This window comes from Nannospalax galili, unplaced genomic scaffold (assembly GCF_000622305.1).
Source record: "Nannospalax galili isolate Female #2095 unplaced genomic scaffold, S.galili_v1.0 scaffold368, whole genome shotgun sequence".
NCBI lineage: Eukaryota > Metazoa > Chordata > Mammalia > Rodentia > Spalacidae > Nannospalax > Nannospalax galili.
Window position 1 is genome coordinate 2,821,362 of NW_008359963.1, and position 21,578 is coordinate 2,842,939.

General features: G+C 40.6%; 2 protein-coding genes across 6 annotated transcripts in view; one reads left to right on the forward strand and one right to left on the reverse strand.

The window, feature by feature from the left end:
- The window catches only part of Aida (axin interactor, dorsalization associated), a 37,156-nt gene extending 24,646 nt beyond the window's left edge, over positions 1 to 12,510 (forward strand). Inside the window, exons 7-10 of the mRNA XM_008823752.3 lie at positions 4,681 to 4,803; positions 7,069 to 7,191; positions 10,516 to 10,633; positions 10,763 to 12,510. Of these exons, the coding sequence (XP_008821974.1) occupies positions 4,681 to 4,803; positions 7,069 to 7,191; positions 10,516 to 10,633; positions 10,763 to 10,859 (461 nt within the window). The 3' untranslated portion in view covers positions 10,860 to 12,510. The remainder of the gene's footprint in view (positions 1 to 4,680; positions 4,804 to 7,068; positions 7,192 to 10,515; positions 10,634 to 10,762) is intronic.
- Positions 12,511 to 15,426: 2,916 nt separating this feature from the next.
- Mia3 (MIA SH3 domain ER export factor 3) overlaps positions 15,427 to 21,578 on the reverse strand; it is a 44,525-nt gene continuing 38,373 nt past the window's right edge. For 2 of the 5 annotated variants that reach the window (XM_017795764.2, XM_017795765.2), the window contains 10 exons: positions 20,844 to 20,904; positions 20,547 to 20,582; positions 20,405 to 20,472; positions 20,192 to 20,292; positions 19,896 to 20,033; positions 19,220 to 19,288; positions 19,040 to 19,113; positions 18,871 to 18,942; positions 17,119 to 17,269; positions 15,427 to 16,245 (listed from right to left, as the gene is read on the reverse strand). In XM_017795764.2, coding sequence (XP_017651253.1) covers positions 15,950 to 16,245; positions 17,119 to 17,269; positions 18,871 to 18,942; positions 19,040 to 19,113; positions 19,220 to 19,288; positions 19,896 to 20,033; positions 20,192 to 20,292; positions 20,405 to 20,472; positions 20,547 to 20,582; positions 20,844 to 20,904 — 1,066 coding nt within the window. In that variant the 3' untranslated portion in view covers positions 15,427 to 15,949. The remainder of the gene's footprint in view (positions 16,246 to 17,118; positions 17,270 to 18,870; positions 18,943 to 19,039; positions 19,114 to 19,219; positions 19,289 to 19,895; positions 20,034 to 20,191; positions 20,293 to 20,404; positions 20,473 to 20,546; positions 20,583 to 20,843; positions 20,905 to 21,578) is intronic. The other 3 variants (XM_029559012.1, XM_008823754.3, XM_008823753.3) reach the window with 2 other exon arrangements.

Sequence of the window (21,578 nt, forward strand, 5' to 3'; positions counted from 1 at the left end):
ACTAGATTAAGACTAATTTAACTATATTAGCTTTATCAGAGAAGACACTAGTACATAGAAAAGTTATTCTAAATAGACAAGTCTTTGGTGTTAGAAGGCAGCCATGGTTGCTGTGGTTTGGGAGAGTGATTTGCCTGTGGGGTGGGATGAGGAAGGACCATGGATGCTTCGGCATGCTGGTGTCACCCTTTTGCATGGTCAGGTGCTACTTGCACAGGTGTGTTCATACTGAAAATCCAGCAATCTGTACTTAAATTTTAGGTGCCTAAATATATATATGTTGTGCTTCAATAAAAGTTTTTAAAAGGAAAGCCGCTATAAAGCTGTTGGTAAAACATGCAACAAAAGCTTTTATCAGTATATTAGAGATTTTCCACAACTCAATAAGGAAAAGATGGATATTTCAACAGAAAAATGGTTAAAATAACTGAACACACACTTCAGATAAGAGGAAATGCAAATGCCCTCTCTAGTGTGAAAAGATGTGCCACCTTGCTAATCCTCAGGGAACTGCGAGTCACAACTAGATCACCACCTCTCCACACCCAAGGTGGTCAAAGACTCTGAGAAAACAAAGGGCCAGTGAAGACCCAGCATTGCTCCACATTCGCCAGGGTCGGATACCTAACGTCTGCAGGAGTGACTGCAGGGTGAGCCGGGGGACAGGCGACTCAGCAGCCTCTGTTTCAGAAATGTTTGCACCAGCTGTGTTTATGGTTGTGTTGTTAATAATACCCAAGATTTTGAGCCATTCAGATGTCCATGAATGGAAGAATTGGTGCATAAATTTCATTATTTATATAACAAATCCTATATAATAGTATGAACTTTTCTGCAGAAGAACTCAAAATAAGTACTCATTTTTTCCATGAGACTTCAAAAGTATTAACTTTCTAAAGCTCACCTTGGAGTTTAGTTCAAAGCACTTGTTATGGAGGCACCTGTGTTTGAAAAAAAAAGGACAGTCCAAGACAGAATAGAAAGTCTTAGATTTATGTATATTCACAGTTATTCCTAGTCCATTAAGTTTTGTTACTGCAGCACTGAGGTGGAGCCTCTCTTTCCCACTCTTGCATTTTCTGTGCTGTCTTCATATTTATTTAAATTAGTAAGAATAGGAGCTGGGTGTGGTGCCTCATGCCTGTAATTTCAGCACTTCTGAGACTGAGGCTAGAGGGTTCGCCTGAGTTTGAGGCCAGCCTGGGCTACATAGTGAGTTCAGGGACATTCGGGGCTAAATGATGTGACCTTGTCCCCCAAAACCAAAACCAAACAAAACAAAACCACAAAAAATTGTGACATATCTTTAAACCACTATCTAAGAGCATTATTAAGGTATGATGTATCATACAGTTTACCCACCATAAGTATACAATTGATTCTTGATACATTTACAAATCTGTACGTCTATCACCATCATCCAGTTTTACAACATTTCCACTTCCTCCCCTCAATTCGCTCAAACCTCTTCACTGTTTAAAATATATCAGATGTATATTTTAGAATGTATTGACTCATGTATCCAGGCACTTCATCATTAAAAGATAAGACAAGACATTGATATTATTGAACAGAAACTGGAAGGCATCATCCCAAATCCTATGCAAGTGTGGTATTCTGTATCCTGTATCATCTCTCACTCTCCACTTACTGCCTTGAGACCAACTCTCTGACTCAACCAGAAGCTCACTGTTTTGCTAGGCTGTGAGCCCCCGAGATATGTCTATCTCAGCCCACCATGCTAGGTTCAGGCAAGTGCAGCCATGTGGCAGCTTTTTACACAGGTGCTGGGGATTCAAACTAGGCTTGCAGAGCAAGCGCATTTACCCACTGAACCATCTCCCCAGCCTGGTCTTTTAGTTACAGAGTATTTAATTGGTATATGGAAAATATTTCAAACATAGAAATTTCACTCATAGTTTGTCACCCTCAGTGACACTCTCTAACTTTGGAGAGAACAAATCATACAGAGTATGAGGGAGAGTGGGATTTAGACTCTTGAGTTATCCAGTAAGTGAATATAAATACTAGATTACAAATTAGTAGTAACAGGGCTGGAGAGCTGACTCTTGTAGAGAACTTGGGTTTGATTCCTAGCACCCAGGTGCGGCTAACAGCTGTTCGTAACTCCAGTTCCAGGGGATCTGATGCCCTCTTCTGACCTCCTCATGGGTGCACTTACAAACATGCAGGCAATACACTCATACACATAAAATGAAAATAAATAAATATTTTAAATTTGTAATATCTAAAAGATTTGCTGGTCTACTCTGATACTACACTTCTCAAGCTTTAGAATAACAGAAATATTTAAAAAGCTTTTCCTGTCTCTGTTCTACCAGTTCATATGGAGATGTAAGGTAATTATATTTATGAGTGTATATTGAATATATATATATATATTCTGTGGGCATAATATATTTTTGATTTGTGATAATTTGTAATTGGGCTTCCTTGAATAACTTGTATTTTATTCTTATTGAATTTTGTGATTGTCTTTTATTTTTTTATTTTATTTTATTTTTTGAGACAGGGTCTTCCTGTAGCCCCAGCTGCCCTGGAACTCACTGTGTAGACCAGGCTGGCCTCGAGCTCACAAAGATCCACATGCCTCTGCCTCCAAAGTGCTGGGATTAAAGGCATGTGCCACCACGCCCAGCCCAGAATTTTGTGATTTTCATACCATATAGTTTGATGGTATTTAGATCTCCTCCCCTAGCTGTGCCTCCCCTCACTGCTCCCTGCCCAATTTATGTGGCCTATAGTCTGATTTGTGTCCCTAAATGTGCTTCAGTGTGGTCCATCCACTGGGCTCACCAAGAGTCCCATCCCTGTAAGACACTGTCTTTCCCCTCCCAGCAGCCATCAAGGTTGCCCAAAGTTCATTAAAAGTTGTGTTGAAATTTCTTACCAATTCCTCATGTCTATGTTGGGATTTTTGTCTGATTTGAGCTGGCATAGGATGTGTGCGGCTGTGAGTTCATATGAGTAACTGACTAGCCATCTAGAAGACTGTTTCTTTGTGGTTCATCCACTCTCGGGCTCTTAAAATCTTTCTGTCTCCTCTTCTGCAATGATCCCTGAGCCTTGGGAGGCAGAGGTTTGAAATAGGTGTGCTCTTCGGAGATAAGTACTCTGTGACTTCCTGTTCTTTTCACATTGGCTAATTTGTGGGTCTCTGTATTAATCACTGTCTGCTGCATAAGGAAATGTCTCTGACCAGAGTTGAGAGATGCATTCATCCTATGTGTAGAGGCTACATTGTCTTACAGACACTTATTCTCTGTGTTTGACCAGTTCTGGAACTCTGCAATAGTCTCCACGTTTTGCAGAAAGCAGCTCCTTTGATGAGGGGTGAAAGCTACACTTGTCTGTAAATATGAGGAGGCATATTTAGAACGAAGAACTTATGTTGCTCTAGGGATGTGGCAAAAGTAGGTTTTTCCCTAGGATCTGTGATCTTGTCAGCCATGTATGTTTGGCTGTGTCTACACATGAGTTCCCTCCCATTGAGTGGGACTTAATTCCAATTAGACAGCTGTTGATTATCCCCAAGATAAAAATAGCAATAGTAACAATAGTAATAGTTTGCTGGGCCAGTCGTTATTTGTTAGGCTTTTCAGCTGGGTAGGACCATTGATTAGTTTTCTCCCTTGGCAGCAGTTTGTATACCATCCTCTGATACCATGAAAGTTAGTCTTCAGGTAGGAAGCTTCCAGGTCAGTTCCAGCTTGATTGCTCCAAGTCCTGTATCCAAAGTAGGTCAGGTCTTCAGCAGTAGGGTCTTACCTTCAAATTCTGAGAGGCAATCAAGAGCTGTAGTAATAGCCTGTGTTAATTTTGGGAGTCTCTTGGACTACCCTGACCAAGGACTGGAAGGGAGGTTTTGCCTGCCTGGCACTGTGTTTTTTGTTATATAACCTTCAGCCATATAGATGATAAATGATGATAGGTGATAGAGATAGATAGATATCCTCTGGTTTTTCATACTATCTAAGCATTATTTATCTTTCCTCTCACTCCCCCTGTATAACCCTCCCTACTTTCTCCCCAGTTAAAGTAACTTCCCTTTCTCATTTCCCCCTTAATAACACCCGTCTCCTGCTATCTCCCTCTTCAAGCTCATTCTTCCCCTTTTTCCACGTGGTTCCTTTCCATTTTCCTGGCTCCTGCAGTTGCATCAGGATATATACTCACATCTAGGGATTTGGACCTAAGATCCACAAATGAGAGCAAACATGTTGTTTGTATTACTTCACTTACTATGACAGTTTCTAGTTCCATTCATTTACCTGCAAATTTCATGATTTTGTTTGAATTTTTAACAAGCTTGCATTAATAATTCTTTTAAAAGGTGTTTGTGACATAATGGAGTACATATTTATCTTGCATATAACTAAATATTTTTTCACAGAGAATAACGTCAAGCCAGGTGTGGTGGTACATGCCTGTAATCTCTGCACTCAGAAAGCTAAGACCACCCTAAGCTACATCATGAGACCCTGACTCAAAACAAAACATAAACAAAAGAACAGTGTTTTGAGAGTTCTGGAAAGCAAAATATGCAATGTCTGCCTAGTTACTAAGTTAAGAGTAAGCCTGTATCTTTCCTGCCTGCTAAAATATTTACTCTGAAGTTACTGGTGGTGCTCACTTTTATTGTGGTTTCTCTGTTGCCAGGTACTTTATTACCAAGGTTGCCATCAGAACCAGGAATGACACTACTCACTATCAAAATTGAGAAAATTGGTTTGAAAGACGCCGGGCAGTGTATCGATCCATATATTACAGTGAGCGTAAAGGGTAAATAATTCTGTCTCCATTTTTTTTCCCCTCTGGCAAATATTATAACATTGCTTTTCATGTAGAGCTTTCTTTTTTTTTTTTTTCTTACATAGAGGAGTGGGTCTTATATCTGTAGCAGTTCATGTTACTTTATTCTGCAGTGACAGGAGATCCCTGGAATTGATCATTTCTCCTTCACCGAATCTTCTGAGAGATTTAGTAAATTTTTCTTTCTTTCTTTTTTGTGAGACAGTTCTCAGCTAGCCTAGAACTCACTATGTAGACTAGGCTGGCCTTGACCTCCTGAGTGCTGGGATTAAAGGCGTGTACCACCACGTCCAGTTAATAAACATTTTTAAATTCATAATTGAGACTCACTTTTGCTTTTGGGTTTGTCTTTGTGTCTTGTTCTACCTCGGGCCCCTTTTAGAGTGCCGGCTAGCAACGCACATTCCCCTTAGCAGAAACAGTCTTCCCCTTCCCCAGGCATGTGGTTTGAACCTCCCACTTAGGTCCTCTCCTTCCTGTGACAGGTTTCTGTAAGGCAAATCCTGCAGAAGGGGATGAAAGTCGGGCCTCCAGAACATCCTCAGTAGAGTTCAGGAGGAAGGCACATCTGTAGCATCCATACCCTGAGTGTAATCCCATGGGCAGAGAAGTTTATTATCAGAGTTAGGATTGTTCTAGGGATCTGTTGGGTTTTTTTCCCTCTTACCATGGTGACAGTCCATTTATTTCTTGAAAACAACTTTTTTTAAATTTTTGTCTTTTTTGAGACAGGGTCTCCTTGTAGCCCCAGTCCTGGAACTCATATGTAGACCAGGCTGGCCTCGAACTCACAAAGATCTGCCTGCCTCTGCCTCCCAAGTGCTAGGATTGAAGGCATGCGCCACCACACACGGCAGAAAGCAACTTTTTAAACATTGAAACCACATGGTTAGATTATTTTGTTGTTGCCATACATGTCATACAATACAGTCTTTAGAAAAATAATTATTGGATGTTAGGTGTGGTGGAGCATACCTGTGATCCCGGTTTCTAGGGAAAGGCAAGAGAATCACTTGAGTCCAATTTGTATAACATAGTGAGACCCCGTTTCAAAAAAATTAATAGTAAGAATAATTATTATTGAATCACTAAGGGTAAAGTCTTACCATTATCAAGGAATAACTACAGTTAATACAAGTGGTTTACATTAAGCTGCAGTTTGAAGCTAATCAAAGAAACAAATATGGGCTAAAATTAAATGGAGGAAATTTTGGTCAGTTGTAGAAATAAACTCAGACTAAGGGTTCATTAGTACCAATTAAAAGATAAAGGAACTTAGCCACAGAGAAAAAAAAAATTCATATATACAGACCATGATTGCCAGCACTAATGAAAGTAATACTTTAAGATATTTCCAGTTACCAAGTATGGAAAGTGTTTATACCCTCCATTGTTTGATAGGCCACTTACAAAATGACATAACTTGTTCAGAAATGTCCATGGTAAACGTGAAAATATTTAATGATAGTGGAGTGGGTATTAAGTTCTTTTTGCATGTGGGTTGAGCTAAAACATGGTTTGCATTCACATCTTTAAGAACTGAAGTAATCAGATGTACTGAATTACTTTAGGTTCCTGAGACAGCGTTATTGCATAATATATACATACTTAGTCCTCAGATAAGCCCATGTTGAATTTAATTAAGTAGGATTCCTAGATCTAGGAAATACAAGCCATACCTAGTAACTTAGTATACCATCTGGTTGTAAATCATGCTGTGTTTTAGGAAACATAACTAGAATCTAGGTTACATTTGGTCATTGATGAAAGAGTTTTGTTGGCAGCTCTTATGTCCATCTGGTTTGAACACAACAGGGGAGTTCAGAGTCATTCTGAATTTAAAGACATTTCCAAAAATAGGGAGAGGGTACCACTTTGTAGCAAATTATATACATTCCAGATGTTTATTATCCATAGAAATGAGTGGGTCATTTATTTCAGGAAAACAAGAAGTGCTTTTCACCTCTTAAAGATCAAATTTGATCTTCTACAAACTTTGTTTTGTTTCCACTGGCCAGGGGAAACTTCATTTGTCAAGGTTTCTCATCCTCTCTGGTTGGCTCCCTCCACATGCCCTGTGAACAACAGCAGTTCCCAGGTCCCCACTCAGGCTCAGAAGGAATCTCTGTGAGCCTGAGACTCTCCTCTCAGCTCTCTCTGAGCCTCTGAAGGAAACATGACCCTTTATAGTCTGTACACATGAATGTTCCTAAGCAGAAACTTGTTTCTCTCTAGATTTGAATGGCATAGATTTAACTCCTGTACAAGATACTCCTGTGGCTTCAAGAAAAGAAGATACTTATGTTCATTTTAATGTGGACATTGAGCTCCAGAAGCATGTTGAAAAATTAACGAAAGGTTTGTAACTGTAAATCTCTGTCTTCCTATGGATAGCACTCAGTTGGGGGCGTGTACAGTGGACCCAGCATAGCCAGTGTCCAGCAGAAGTCATTATCACCTGGTTAGGCTAATTGAACAACGCTAAATCAGTAACATCTTTCAATGTTCAAATTAGGAGGTGTATCGTCTAGTTGGGTAACAGCACTGGAATGTGTTCTTTAATAGTAAAATTTTGGGCTGGGGAAATGGCTCAGTGGGTTAAGTATTTGCTATGTAAATATTAGGACCTGAGCTCAGATCCACTGCACCCACATAAAAGCCAGGCATGGGAAGGCACCTGCTTTGCTCTCTGTAACCCCAGTGCTGGGTGGGAGGGGACAGAAGAGTGGATTCTAGGGGCTAGGGGCTTGCTGACCAGCCAGTCTAACTGAAATGGCAAGCTCCAGGTTCAGTGAGAGACCCTATCTCAAAAAATAATGTGGAAGTGGGCTGGAAAGATGACTCAGCAGTTAAGAGGGTGTACTGCTTTTGTAGAGGACCCAAATTCTATTCCCAACACCCAGGAGATGTTTTTCTCATCCTGAAGAGTCAAGGAAGCAGGAATGTTCCAATGGTGCTTCCTAGCTCTTTTCTTCCGCTTGGATGTACTGGGTACGAAGACGCCATAACTTGCAGTTTGTTGGAAAATGGGAAAAGAATAAAGCAAACTTAACACAGTGAAGTTCCATTTCCATCTTAACAAACTTCTTAGCATTAAATACTTGAGTTATGTTTTACCCACCAGATTATTTGTATTCTCTGTAGAGATTCAGAATCTTTCTCACCTGTGCAGTTTTTGAGACTGTCCGGTTCTTTAGGGAGCGTGTGTGATGGCAAGTGCCTTTACAGACACTCCCACAGCCTCCGTAGTATTGATACCTTTTAAATCGGGCTGCAGCCTCCTGTAGGCGTTGTCTGTGAATCGCCTTTCAGTGCTTCTGCTAGGGTAGTAGTTCTTAGAATGTGGCCCCCAGAAAGCATAGACTCTCCTGAACCCCAACTAAGGCACTGTGGTGCAGTCTCAGCAGTGTGGTTTAGAAAGTCTTTCAGGTCATTCTGATAGATGCTAAAAATTGAAAGTCACTGGGTTAGGAAAGTTGCTGGGTTAGAATGTGTAGCTAGGGAGGTATTGCATGTACCTTAGCAAGTTTTCCTTTTCTTGTTCTCCATTGCTTTGATGTGAGGAGAAGAAGGTGGTTCCTGGCTAATCATTCAGTTTTATTGCACTCTGTTCTTTACTGGTGATTGAGGAATACTTGAACTAGATTCAGGACTTCTCTATCCCTTTTCTCTGGCTTTGAACTTAATATTTAGTTAATTAGGTTTTTTAAATGTTTATTTTTATGTGTATGAGTGTTTTGCCTGCTTGTAAGTGCACCTGTGTCAAGTAATGCCTGCAGAGGCCAGAAGAGGGTGTTGGATCCCCTGGAACTGAAATTATAGATGGTTGTTAAGATGCCATGTGGGTGCTGGGAACTCAACCCAGGTCCTGTACAACAGTAGCCAATGCTCTTAACTGCTGATCTCTTTCTCCAGCCTCTAGTTTCTATAGTTTTTAACTAATGCTAATGTTAATGAACTTGCTTTCATGTTTATGAACCTTTCAATTAGTCATCTTGGTAAAGTCTTATTTATTTCACATTTTTCTTATAAGTGCATGGAGTGTAGTGCTCTGCATCCCAAGACTTCAGGAAATAACAGTTTTCTGCTGATGCAGGAAAGTTCTTCACCTCCTTAAAATGATAATAACATATGTAGACATGTTTTCAAGCATAGTTTTATTAACATTTTCCAGACCTCAGACACAATCATGTTGAGAAGATGGGTTTCCATGCTGAAGAGACTAAGAAATGTGGTCTGATATATTCAAAGTGTCTTTTTGATAACAAGATGATTCTGCTATTGCTGCAGGAGTAGGGAAAGATGTACACCTTTGTGAACAGGGAAAGCTGACTATCAAAAGCCCAACTATTGTAATGCTTTTGTGTCAGGGAGGTATACATGAGTAAGTGTCCCCATTTCTCCTCCCTCACCTTCATTCTTGACTGATACGCTTTCTTTCCACACTTGACATGTGAAACGCTCTCTTTGCTCCCAAGTTCCAGGGCTGTTCACATATTTCAGAACATTGCTAAACTTTAGTTAGAAGTTTTGTGTCACTGAATTAGTTGTCTGCTAACTGTAAAAGACAAGATCGAGCACCACCTTGGTTAAGGCAGGCTTAAGTAGCAACCAGGTGAATGAGGCACCAGCTTCCATTAGTTTCCATACCTTTTTAGAAATCAGTTGTTGGCTACACTGGTGAGGTAAATTGCTTCTCTAATCTTGGTTTTCTCTGCAGGATAGAGAATCTGGTGGTCTTCAGAGATACAGAACTAAGCCCCATGAATGCTTGATTATTGAGGAAGAGTCAAATAGCCTTGCTTTAGGCATTTTCACAGCACATCTTGCTATAGATGTGGGCAATTACAGGGTAAAAAAAATAGGGCTTTGGACTGTGAAGCAGGTATTAGGAAACAAGTGACACAATTGAACCAGCATGTGACTCGTGTTTGGATTCAGCACCCCAAAATAGGATTTGAGGGCTTAGAAAGGAAGCTATTCAAGCTTGTTTTTAAAAGGAACTCAACAGTCCAGTCTACCTAGTACAACATGTTTTGAAGCTGTTCCCATGTCATCTATGTTCCTCCTCTGGAGTTTTTTATTTTGTGGTTTTTTTTTTTTATGTGAATGTGAGAGGTTTGTGTTTGTGTGTGGGTGCTCGAGGTCAGTGTCGGGAGTCTTCTTGATTGCGCCTCACCGTATTCAAGGCAGTCTCTCTCAGTTGAACTCAAAGCCTATTGATACAGCTACCTGACTAGCCAGCTCCAGTAGCCAGCTCCAGAAACCCTGTCTTCTAAGCCCTGGAACAGCATGCAGGCCACCATGCCCACCTGGCATTTCCATGGGTTCTGGGGATCCGAACTTCAGCCCTCACTCTTGCAGGGAAAGAGCTTTAACCACTGAGCCATCTCCTTAGCCCTAATTTGGTGGTTTTTAGTGGCTTATTAATTCTACCTGTGTATATAACTTAAATTCTTGAGGCAGTCTACCTCAGGTAGTTTTGCTAGACTTTGTGGGATTAGATAATGGAGAAACGACACTCAGACATGGCAGAGTTTGGGGTGATAGGTCATCAGACTGTGACAGGCTGCTTTATAAATCATGCAAAATGTTGCTTGTTCTTATGCTTCCAGTTGCCAAAGAAAACTGTTGCGCACAGAAGGCACTGTCTGGTTTATGTGGTTTGTTTTAATTCCCTAGGTGCGGCTATCTTCTTTGAATTCAAACACTACAAGCCTAAAAAGAGGTTTACCAGCACCAAGTGTTTTGCTTTCATGGAGATGGATGAAATTAAACCTGGGCCAATTGTAATAGAACTGTAAGTAACTGGCACAGTAGGACTGGTACTATTTCAGTGCTGTTTCATGTGTGCTTCTAAGACTCTTACCTAACCTTGGAATCAGTCATCACCATGTTGTAAACAGTGATCTTTCTATTGTGGTTACAGATACAAGAAACCCACTGACTTTAAAAGAAAGAAATTGCAATTATTGACCAAGAAACCACTTTATCTTCATCTATACCAAACTTTGCACAAGGAGTGATCCTGATATGAATAACCTGGAACATCTGTGAATTTTACCGCTCAGAAACCATCATAGCTCTGTGTAGCACATTACCCATCAACAGGCAAAAAATGAGCCCTACCCATGCCAGTAGGCCAGCGAGCCTATTACAGAGCTGTACCACAGAACTTAAAAAAGTTCAGCACATCACTGGCCTATCACGCCTTTGGATACAGGTTTACTGTAGATTTTGAGACATTTTTACTGTTAATTGTGCAGTTACTAGTGTTTTCTCATCACTGTCACTCCTACTGTTTCCTGGAAGAATACAACTGTGGTAGGTGTGCTTGATCTTCAGACCATAGAGCAATAAGAATGTGCTAGAGTTTACACCTGTGCTCACTTTTGCTCCAGTATGCTTTTCTGGTTTGAGTTAATGTCACACTCTTGAGATAAGGTGGGTAGAATAGTTCTGAACTGTTTTGGGAGGAACTGGACCAGTTATGCTGCCTAGGAAGGTCTGTCTGGAAGTGTGTGGCTAGTCCTTAGAGGTGGGCTAACTCCCGGTGCCATGGTTCCCCTTCTTAGCAACAGTGTGCCCTGGCCAGATGAGGGACCCATATGGAGTGTTCCCCAGAATGTAGCTGTGATGACCAGATTGTTTTTTGAAAGTGAGCATATGTGTAGTCATGTGGATTAGCTATTCTTCTATATCACATTTTTACTCTTTCTGATAGAGTCTAGGGTTAACATTGGAACCATCTCAGAATAATTACAGATTTTTAAATGGGTTTACAATGTCTTTTAAATTGTATAATCTAAAAATAATTGAGTCAGGTGTTAATAAGATACTGCAGAAATATGGCTGCTTTTCTGACACCTAATTGTGAAACCTTAAAACCTGCATACCTCTTAGAGCACTGAGTATGCAGAATCTGGAAAGATAGTCTATTTTTTTTAATATAGGTAGATAGGATTGCCATTTATTTCCTATTTAGATATACTGAATCCATATGGAAATATGCAGGTCATTAGCTTATTTTAAATTGACTATTTACTTTTGACTTAACAATGAGGCATAAATAGAACTTTCATAATGCATAGGAGGTGGATAGTTGTTACACAGAACATTAAGATTTATGAGGGGCTTTCTGTGGGTTAGACATAGAACCCACATATTTTAATATTCACTTTTAAATGAACTGCATGAGGGACTGCACTGTCAGTACTTGGCCTATTTTTAAATAAACCTTCATTATACACTCAGTGTATTGCTTTTTAAAGTAGCCACAGTGACGCTGTCTTGCCCTCGCATGGAGATCCAGTCTACTTTCGGTTGTCTGCTAGGTCATTGTTTACCAGATGAGCATCAATAAGTGGAAAGAATTTGCAACCAAATTTGGTCTTCTTGATTGGATTAATTCCAAATGCTAAAATAATTCAGTCTACAATAGTGCTAGGGGATGAAGAATTTGCCTTAAATTAGCTCATCGTTCATGCAACTCAAGCTTTTGAGTTGCTCTGTAAGCTCTGCAAGGGGCAGGAACGTGTTCTTCCACACCATGAAACATCCTAGGGTGCTTGGCAGCCCTCTGCACCTGTGGAGTGCTCAGTACCTTTTGATTTATGTTGCTGGTCAGACCTAAAAATAATCCCTTAATACCTACTATTAAAATGTAGCAAAACTTGATACTGTTTTTCCTCTTTTCTCATAGACTGTAGTCATGTATACCAAAATTTATCTTCACGTAAGTGTGGTTTATATGAACTGCAAATGCCTTTCATTGGAATTGAAGGGGCTTAAGCAGAACACCATGTAATGAGCTTAGCTTTAATTCGGACCTGAATGACAAAAAGACCATCTTAAAGCAGCTAACCTAGAACATTCCACATCTCACAAGTTTACTTTGCAATGAAAAACCTTGGTCAGTTACTCACAGCTGCAGCAGAGGCGCTTTCAGTGAAATGCTGCTGCTTCCAAGTGAGATGGTTTTAGCCACTCAACCCAGAAACACAATTAGCTAGCTGGAGGTGACTTCTGAGACACCAGAACATGGGGGATGGAAACGTCCGATTTGACAGGCATGGTGTCCTCTGCATGGTCTGTATACTGACAGCTTGACTAGGGCTTTGCCACATAGGCTCTACAATGAGGGCTGAGAAGGCTCGGTGGTGGATTGTTTCAAAAGTGCTCAGATAGGCTACACCAGGGTGTCTCTACATCATCCTGATTTTTCTATGATGTAAGGCAATACCAAAAGAGCTTTAGAGGGGAAATACTCTATAGTCTTGAATTTTAAAGAGATGTAATTTAGCTTTCCTACTTGATTATTTTCTTAGTTGGTATAACCTTCATTTTATATATTTAAAATCAGAAGTTAGCTGGGTATGGTGGCACATGCCTTCCCCAGAACTCAGGAAACTGAGGCAGAAGGATAGTAAGTTTAAGGCAAGCCTGGACTATATAGTCTTGTCTCTAAAAAAAGGGGTGAAATTAGAAGTTACATAAGCTTCACTACTGTTTTAAGTGCATTGACATTCACAATTTGTTAGCAATTTAATCTTATTTTTACATGGTTAAAAATGGCACGTGTTATTCTGGCATTTTCTTATAGATGTATTTCTTCTATCTTTAATACTACATGGGGTTTAAGCAGATTGAACTCACCCCAAAGGACCTACCTGCTCCCTTAGAGCTTTCTGAGAGTTATCTTCCTTCAGAGAGCTCATCTTTCTGTTACTGCCTTCAACAATTTGATAAAGATTTCACACTGAAGCCGTTGCTCATTTTTCTTTTAAATATTTTATTTTTATTTTATGTGTATGAGTATTATGCCTGCATGTAGGTAAAGTGTGCCCATGTCGTGCAATGCTCGCAGAGAGCAGAAGAGGCTGTCAGATACCCTGGAACTGGAGTTATGGACAGTTGTTAGCTGCCATGTGGGTGCTGGGATTCGAACCCAGGTCTTCTGCAAGAACAGTGTTATTAACCGCTGAGCCATCTCTCCAGCCCCATTGCTCATTTTTCAAAATCCTCTGTGCATTTAACATCCCAACAGTGACATGACATGCCCTATGTCTCAATAACATCATTAGATCATAGGACTTTACATAACAGAAGGACAGAGTGTAGCAGTAAACAAGTGACAACCTTTTATTATTTTTCTCTAAATAGTAAGCCTCTTAAATAATATGCTGCTAAAGTTACTGTAAATAAAATGTCCCAGCTAGCTCTTAGAAATTGTTTTAAGAGCCGGGCATAGTGGCACACACCTTTAATCCCAGCACTTGGGAGGCAGAGGCAGGCGGACCTTTGTGAGTTCAAGGCCAGCCTGGTCTACATAGTGAGTCCCAGGATAGCTGCCGGGGCTACAGGGAGACCCTGTCTCAAAAAGACCAAAAAAAAAAAAAAAAAGAAAAGAAAGAAAGAAAAAGAAATTTGTTTTAAAGACACACTGTAGGGGGCTGAAGTGAGAGCTCAGCAATTAAGAGGACTGGCTGCTCCTGCAAAGGACCCAAGTTCTGTTCCCAGCACCCACATGGTGGCTAACAAGGATCCCTAACTCCAGTTCCAGGGGATTCAAAGCCCTCTTCTGACCGCAACGGGTACTGCATGACAAGGGTGCACTTACATACATGCAGTCAATACACGCATAAATTAATAAAATATTTAAAGACACACTGTGGTAGCGGGTGAAGAACTAAGTATGATGCAATACCAGATTCTCAGACTTAACTTGATTTTAAATAAAAACAATGTCTGAATATTAGTTTCTGAATAGTTATCTATCAAAAAAAAAATTGAGCCAGATGTGGTGGCTCAGGCCTGAAGTTCAAGCACTCAGGAGGTTGAAACAAGAGGATCACTGTACATCTAAGGCCAGCTTGGGCTCCAGAGACAGACTTCCAAAAACACAGCAGAAGTGAGTTCACCCTGCAGTTTTTGACTGAAGACATGTGAAGTGTCTGGGCCACAGTCATTCTTCCTCCTGGCACTTTTCTAATCTTTGTCATGTTCCTTGAAAACCAGCTGCAAAGTGATGTGAAAGAAAACAGGTTATAGATTAAGAATTCACATTATTTTCATCTTGCTGTTAGCCACCCTTACAAGAATGGTAAAAGCAACAGAACATGTCAGATTGTTTTTGACTTTTCATTGTGTGTGTGCATGTGTGTATGCATGCATGCCACAGTACTCTTAAGCAAGTCAGAGGACAATTTGTGGAAGTTCATTTTCTCATATCACTGGCTGGGTTTGGGGAATCAAACTCAAGTCATCAGCAAAGTCCTTTTACCTGCTGAGCCATCTCATTGACTCAAAGAATCTTGATACTGTTGCAGGCACATACTCAGAAAAACATCCTCAAATAGGCAGTGAGTGTCATAAGAAAGTTCGTAAATTCAGAACAAGAGGAACCACTGACTTATTTGCAATAAAAGGAAGAACTCTCTTGTAGAGGTCACTGGGAACTTTGAGACTGAACCTTCTTAGCAGTGAGCAACCAGAAGTGTGCGTCATCTCAGTCTTCAGTTCTGGAAGCCTCAGGTGATGGGTTTCCCAAGTGGTACATGTATCAAGACGATCCAAGAATCACAGACACTTGGGAAATATTAATAAACAAATTTTATGAACTATTACTACAAAGAACTTTAGCAACAGGGGAGATAAAATTTATGATCCTTAAGTAAACATTTTTAGCGTAACAGTCTTTGCGACCAGATATAGGAAGAAAACAAAGATCAAGCTTGTAAACACCATTGCTCTGTATTCAACTGGTATACACGAAAAACAAGGTAATGGAAATACATGTTCTTAAAGCATTTCCACAGGAAATGTTCATATTTTTATGACATTCTAAATCATTTAGCAATTACATATGCTACATTGACTAAAACACAGGTATTTTTTATTGCACATTTCAAAGTTGGAAGGATATTCTAGCTTAAGAGGTGATTTTTTTTACTTAGAAGGGAAAATGATTTGTATTGTTTGGCTTAAAAATGCATACTGCCAAGGCAGCTTAGTACTGAAAACAAACCTGGTAAAACAAACTTGGATTTTGAAGCCAATGAAATCCTTTGCTGTAATGAATAGTGCACAGTCTGCTTCCTCTCTGACTCAGTGCCAGTTAAGGGCTGGGTTTTGAAGCCTGTGAACCATCCTGGCTACTGCTCAGAGAGGCAGGTGGTGGCTCATCCCTGGGTCCTGAAGGCAATGAGTCTCTTGCAGCAGGTGGTGGCAGGTGGGGAGGTGGTGGTAATCGGGTACCAGGATTAAAGTACTCTCTTGGACCAAATGAACCTGGAGGTCTAAATGGTGTGTGTCCTGGTAAAAATTCCCGAGGATCAACAGGCAGGTCCCGTATGCCAGGCAGAACACCTGGTGCATATTCTCTTACACCTAGTGGTGGACGCATACCAGGAACTGGAAAACAAAAATTAAGTCACGTAAATACCAGCAACATATTTAAATGAACAACCCTTCTAAGTATGATAACCGACTCTTTAATTTCTCACAGTCCTAGAAAGTCAAGTGGAGGCCTCCTGATGACAGGAGGCAAGTCTAGATTACAACTTGTGATACGAAGCAGTGGACAGCAGGTAAATAAGGCTTGGCTTAGTACCAAACTTCTCTTCATTCTCATTCTGCAGTTCTGCATCTATCTCAGAACAGCTCCACCAGCTTTTAGCAGTACTATATTATCATGCCAAGATGACAAACTGTGAGATCTGAGTTCCACTGCATCAGAGGTTTGATAAGGGAAATGTTACTGCCTACCATGGTATCAATTGAAAATTCGTGCAGTAATATAGCTTGTCATGGACCCAACACATACTGTCAAAATCAAGGAGATGGACTCAAACTGAGCAACATTCACTAGATTGCTACTGTACTCTCCTCCTTAGCACCTCTGTCATACCTAGTCTAAGATAAGGGAGTGTTAAATTTCCTTCTGTGACCTGCTGCTTATGCTTCTATGGTGACAAGCTTTATATGGTAGGACGCATGGTTATCATCTGTGTCCTCCATTACATCCATTACAGCCACTGGCAGAAGTAACATTTCTGGCTTTCTGTAAAGAGCCCCTTTTCTTTGTCTAAGAGTTAGCATTGTTCATCTCAGTATAGGGAGATTATGTTAAGCACCTATATGTTCCCAGAAACTTGAGGGAAAGTTAATGTACTCAGCTTTATCCTCACTGGCAAAGCCTACACTAGCAACTACTTTTAACAAGGAATAGAGAACAAAAGATGAATATGTTTTCCAAGTCAGTTACTACTGATCAGATCATCATACCAAATGGAGGAAGTGGCCGAGGCGGGAAAGGCCCACGTAACTGAGGAGGTGGTCCGTATCGAATGGGTGGTGGTACAGGACCTCCCAAAGGAGCACCCAAGAGAGGCACCCCTGGAAACGGAGGAGGGGGCCCTTTGGGAGCCATATTAACCTACAGAACAGAAGCAATTAAAGTTTTGAACTACTTATGACAGAGCTCCAATATCAGTAAAACCCAAAACCCATTAAAGCAGACATCAGTGCCTGTCCAAAGATCAAGTCAGTACACTCCCCACCCCACACCCGCCAATGTTTCTCACTGGTAGCTCAGAGAAGTTAGAAGGATGCAATGACCTAGCAGTGACTTAGGATACTGCTTGTTGTCTGCACAGGAAAGGGAAAAGTGAGAGGACTATGAGAAGAGTTTCTGAAAAAGGTCAGACCATGCACACTGATCTGCATCAAAGGAACTCACTCACGTCTCATTACAACTCAGCAATTGTTAGGATTATTAAGAATACAGAGAACAGCTGTGAATGTTGATGCATGCCCTTAATCCCAGAACTCAGGAGGTAGAGCTCTTGAGTGTAAAGCCAGGTTAGTCAACATAGTGAGTTCCAAGTCAACCAGAGCATCATAGTGAGGCCCTGTATCAAAAAAAAAAAAAAGAAAAGAAAAAAGAAAACAACCAACAAAAAAACAAAACACAATAGGAGCTAGAGAGATGCTTAGTGGGTAAAAAGCACTGACTGCTGGAACTGGAGAGATGACTGGTTAAAAGCACTGGCCAGTCTTGCAGAGGACCTGCATTTGGTTCACAACACCCACACGGCAGCTCATAACTATCTTAACTCCAGTTCCAGGAGATCCAATGCCCTTTTCTGGCCTCCTGCACCAGGCACAAACATGATACACATACACAAAAAAATTAAGTCTTAAAAGATACAGAGAACAAATTAAAAGTACACTTTACACAATAGCAGCAACTATTCACAATTCCTTCCATAGGGCTTTGATGTATTATTTGAATTCTCAGATCTTTAAATCAGTAAGTATGCCTGTCTTGCTTTGAATATGAAAGAGCAGCAACAAAGGGAGTATCAGATGGTCATACTGCATAGAAGCGGGCAAGCTTTAATGCAATACTAGGCTTCTGACCAAGCCTGTGCCCCCTCCCAATCCTCTCTAAGAGTCTGCTCTTTGAAGTCCTCTGCAAAGAGGTCTGGGTCTCATCCAAACTGGCCCTGGATAAAAAAGACTTCTTATGAGATACGCATTCCTGGTATCCTGCAGTGGAACTTCAGAGTGTTGCCTAGCATACTGTTATATACATGTATGAATTAGGAAGACAAAGCTCTTACAATTACCTTCACTTGTTGGTAATGCTCTACATTATAACATACCTAATTTCCTATAGGAAACAAGGTTGAAAACTAGTTTAACTTAAATTGTTGACACCAATGTAGAGCAGCACTGTGACATACAGTCAGAAGACTCAGCAACTATAATAGCTACACAAGTTACAAGAACATGCACTGCTGTGAGCAAAATATGACACTGCTTGGGACCGGCTCAACAGGACATTGCTGTGTTTACTGTTTCAGGAAAATGCTGTTTTACTTGCAGAAAACAAACTTGAGTGACATTCCTAAGTCAAGGATAATCAGTGCTACATTCGGTTTAGACAAGATCAGCACCATGCTTCTTATTCTTTCCAGAAACACACCAAACAGCATCACAGCCTAACCCCATCCTCAGCCTCTAAACACTTACTGCCACTGGATGCTCAGCCAAAGGGGCCATGTTGGAAACTGAGGGGCCTTCAGGCTCTTGGGGAACAGTGTGCTTTTTAAAAGAAACAAATAGGATAGTACGAACAGAGCACATAAACAGGAGATAAGGCAGAGCACAGCAGGAGACTGTCATGTCCCGCAGGGCTTACCTTGCCCTCATCCATCACCTTAGCTGGGGAAGAGCTTCTGGAGCTGCTGTTCATCACAGGAGCTGGACCTGGGTCTGTGACGGACCAGAGAACTGACTTAAACTCATTCTGATCGTGTTCTGAGAATATTAAAAAGTCCTGCAAGCATAATTAGACTCTGAAGTTACTTAGACCCCTTACCAGAGGCAGAGTGTTTCCCAGATGCCTCAGAAGACCATCGAGGGCGAGGTAAATGCCTATCCAGTGACCCTTGAGAAAGAAACAACAAAGCCCTTGGCATGTACTTTTCAGAAATAAACCAGCTGTAGCTAGGTTTAGGGTTGAACTCCTAAGTAGAAAGCAGCACTACGAGGTAGGGTAGCATATGCCTGCAATCCCAGCAAAAAGGAATCTCTCACTATATCTGAGTCACAATTTATGCAAAGACAAAGTATTAAAAACAAGAACTGCCTTAGATTTGAAGAACAGCAATAAAGTGTAAATTAAGAGTGCTTATCTGTTGTTTCAAGTTACAGATTTGATAGAATTTGATTAGCTGGCCATTTTTTCAGTCTGACTTCTAATCTTACTACACATTACAGACAGAAATAAGACTTAGAGCATTTCATATTATAGTAACAAGAAATGTATGTACACAGTGTAAACTACACAGTTTAAAAGTTAACAAAAACAATATAGGGACTTGTAGGAAAATAAGTGCCTTCTGTTCAATAGCAGGCCCTGGGGTGATCAATTCCTCTAAGAGTTTCTTGTCTATATTGAAGAAATCTGGATTCTAAAATGTTCTCATCTGAATTCTCAAACGGGGAAAACCCACTTGAAATGGTTTAGTGAAGAGTAACATGTCAGTGCTCACCAAATTCACTTCTGGGCACATCTCTCCGACTGAGTGTGGCAGAGAGCGGTCTCCCGGGTGGCTCTGCTGGTAGGGGAGGGGAGCATTCTCCACCACTCACAGGGGATGGGCCAAAAGAGCCATTCTGGCTTAGTGGACCTGAAGACAGCAACACGCAGTCACCACTTTATGACAGCTCCTTTCCACTAGTAAACCCTTAGGATGATTTGTAGGGCATCATAACTATTACAGAAGTAAACTTTAATTTGCATACATTCTGCACCAAAACTTCTGCACCTTTTTCAAAGTGCTCCTACCTCTCCGGAGAGGATTTTGTGCATTTGGTCTTCCTGGCATTGGTTTTATGATCACAGGTTCCTCTTGGCGCATTGCCATCTTTTGGGTCATTTCCAGTAACCTTGAATATTGAGAAAGAATGGACTTGAAATCAAACAGCAATCAATTATTACATACCGTCTTACATTAAAGCGTTCTAAAGAGCACTGAGAACAGGCATCAGAATTGCATACTTGTGTCTTAGGTTAGCAGCTTCCCTTTTCTCTTCTGCTATAGCTCTTTCTGCAGCACGAGCTTTGAGCTATTAAAGAAAATATTGCAATTCAGATGTGATAGGCTGTGCACAGAATAGAAAAAAGAGAAAAAAATCCTTACCCAGTTGTCATGAGCTTTCTTCTCATGAGCAGCAATCTGAAAAAAGACAAACAGGTGTTCAGAGATTTCCTATAACAACCATTTAACTTCTATTTCAGCTATCAAAAAATTCTGCAACTGCCAGGCATGGTGGCACAGTGCCTTTAATCCTAGCACTCGGGAGGAAGAGGCAGATGGATCTCTGTGAGATCAAGGCCAGCCTGGTCTACAAAGTGAGTTCAGACTAGCTGGCGCTATAGGAAAACCATATCTCAAAAGTATCACTACTGCTGCAATAAACTATACAATAATTTTTACCTGGTTTTTAAATGAGCGTTCTGTTTTCTGTAATTCTTCTTCCATTTCTTCTATTCTCCGTCTAAGAATTATATTTGGCTTTATCAGTTAAAATACAACTGGATCAAATTTGCAACAATCTGACAATGTTCTCTTGACTATAAATAGCCATAGTTTTAACGATTTCACCAGACATACAGAAACATGTTCTACATAGACTGAGCATAATAAAAACCTATCATTAATTGTCCTATCATTTCATGGCTAGAAATTCTTAGTCATAGATTACCATTTCCTTAATGGTTCGTCAATATAGTTTCTACGAGTATCTGCTTTTCTTCCGTCGAAAGAAAGTTAAAGAGATCTATGACTACTGGATCTGTTTATCAAATGGCACAATCATTAGTGGTTTTTGAACTATCACCTAGCAAACTGTTTTCTTTAAGGAATGACTCTATATATAAAACTCCCAGAACTATTGGTATAAAACAAGTTCCTTTACAGTTGCCAGTGCTGGGTCTAAGTAAATTTATGTTAACATTTTTCATTAGCTAAAAATTTTCGCTATGTGAATGAATGGACTCATATCCCCTTATCACTTACTTCTGTTTCTAAAGAGAGCAAGGGCCAGGCATGGTGGTGCACACCTTTAATCCCAGCACTTGGGAGGCAGAGGCAGGCAGATCTCTGGGAGATTGAGGACAGCCTGGTCTACATAGCAAGTTCCAGGCCAGCTGGGGCTACAGGGAGACCCTG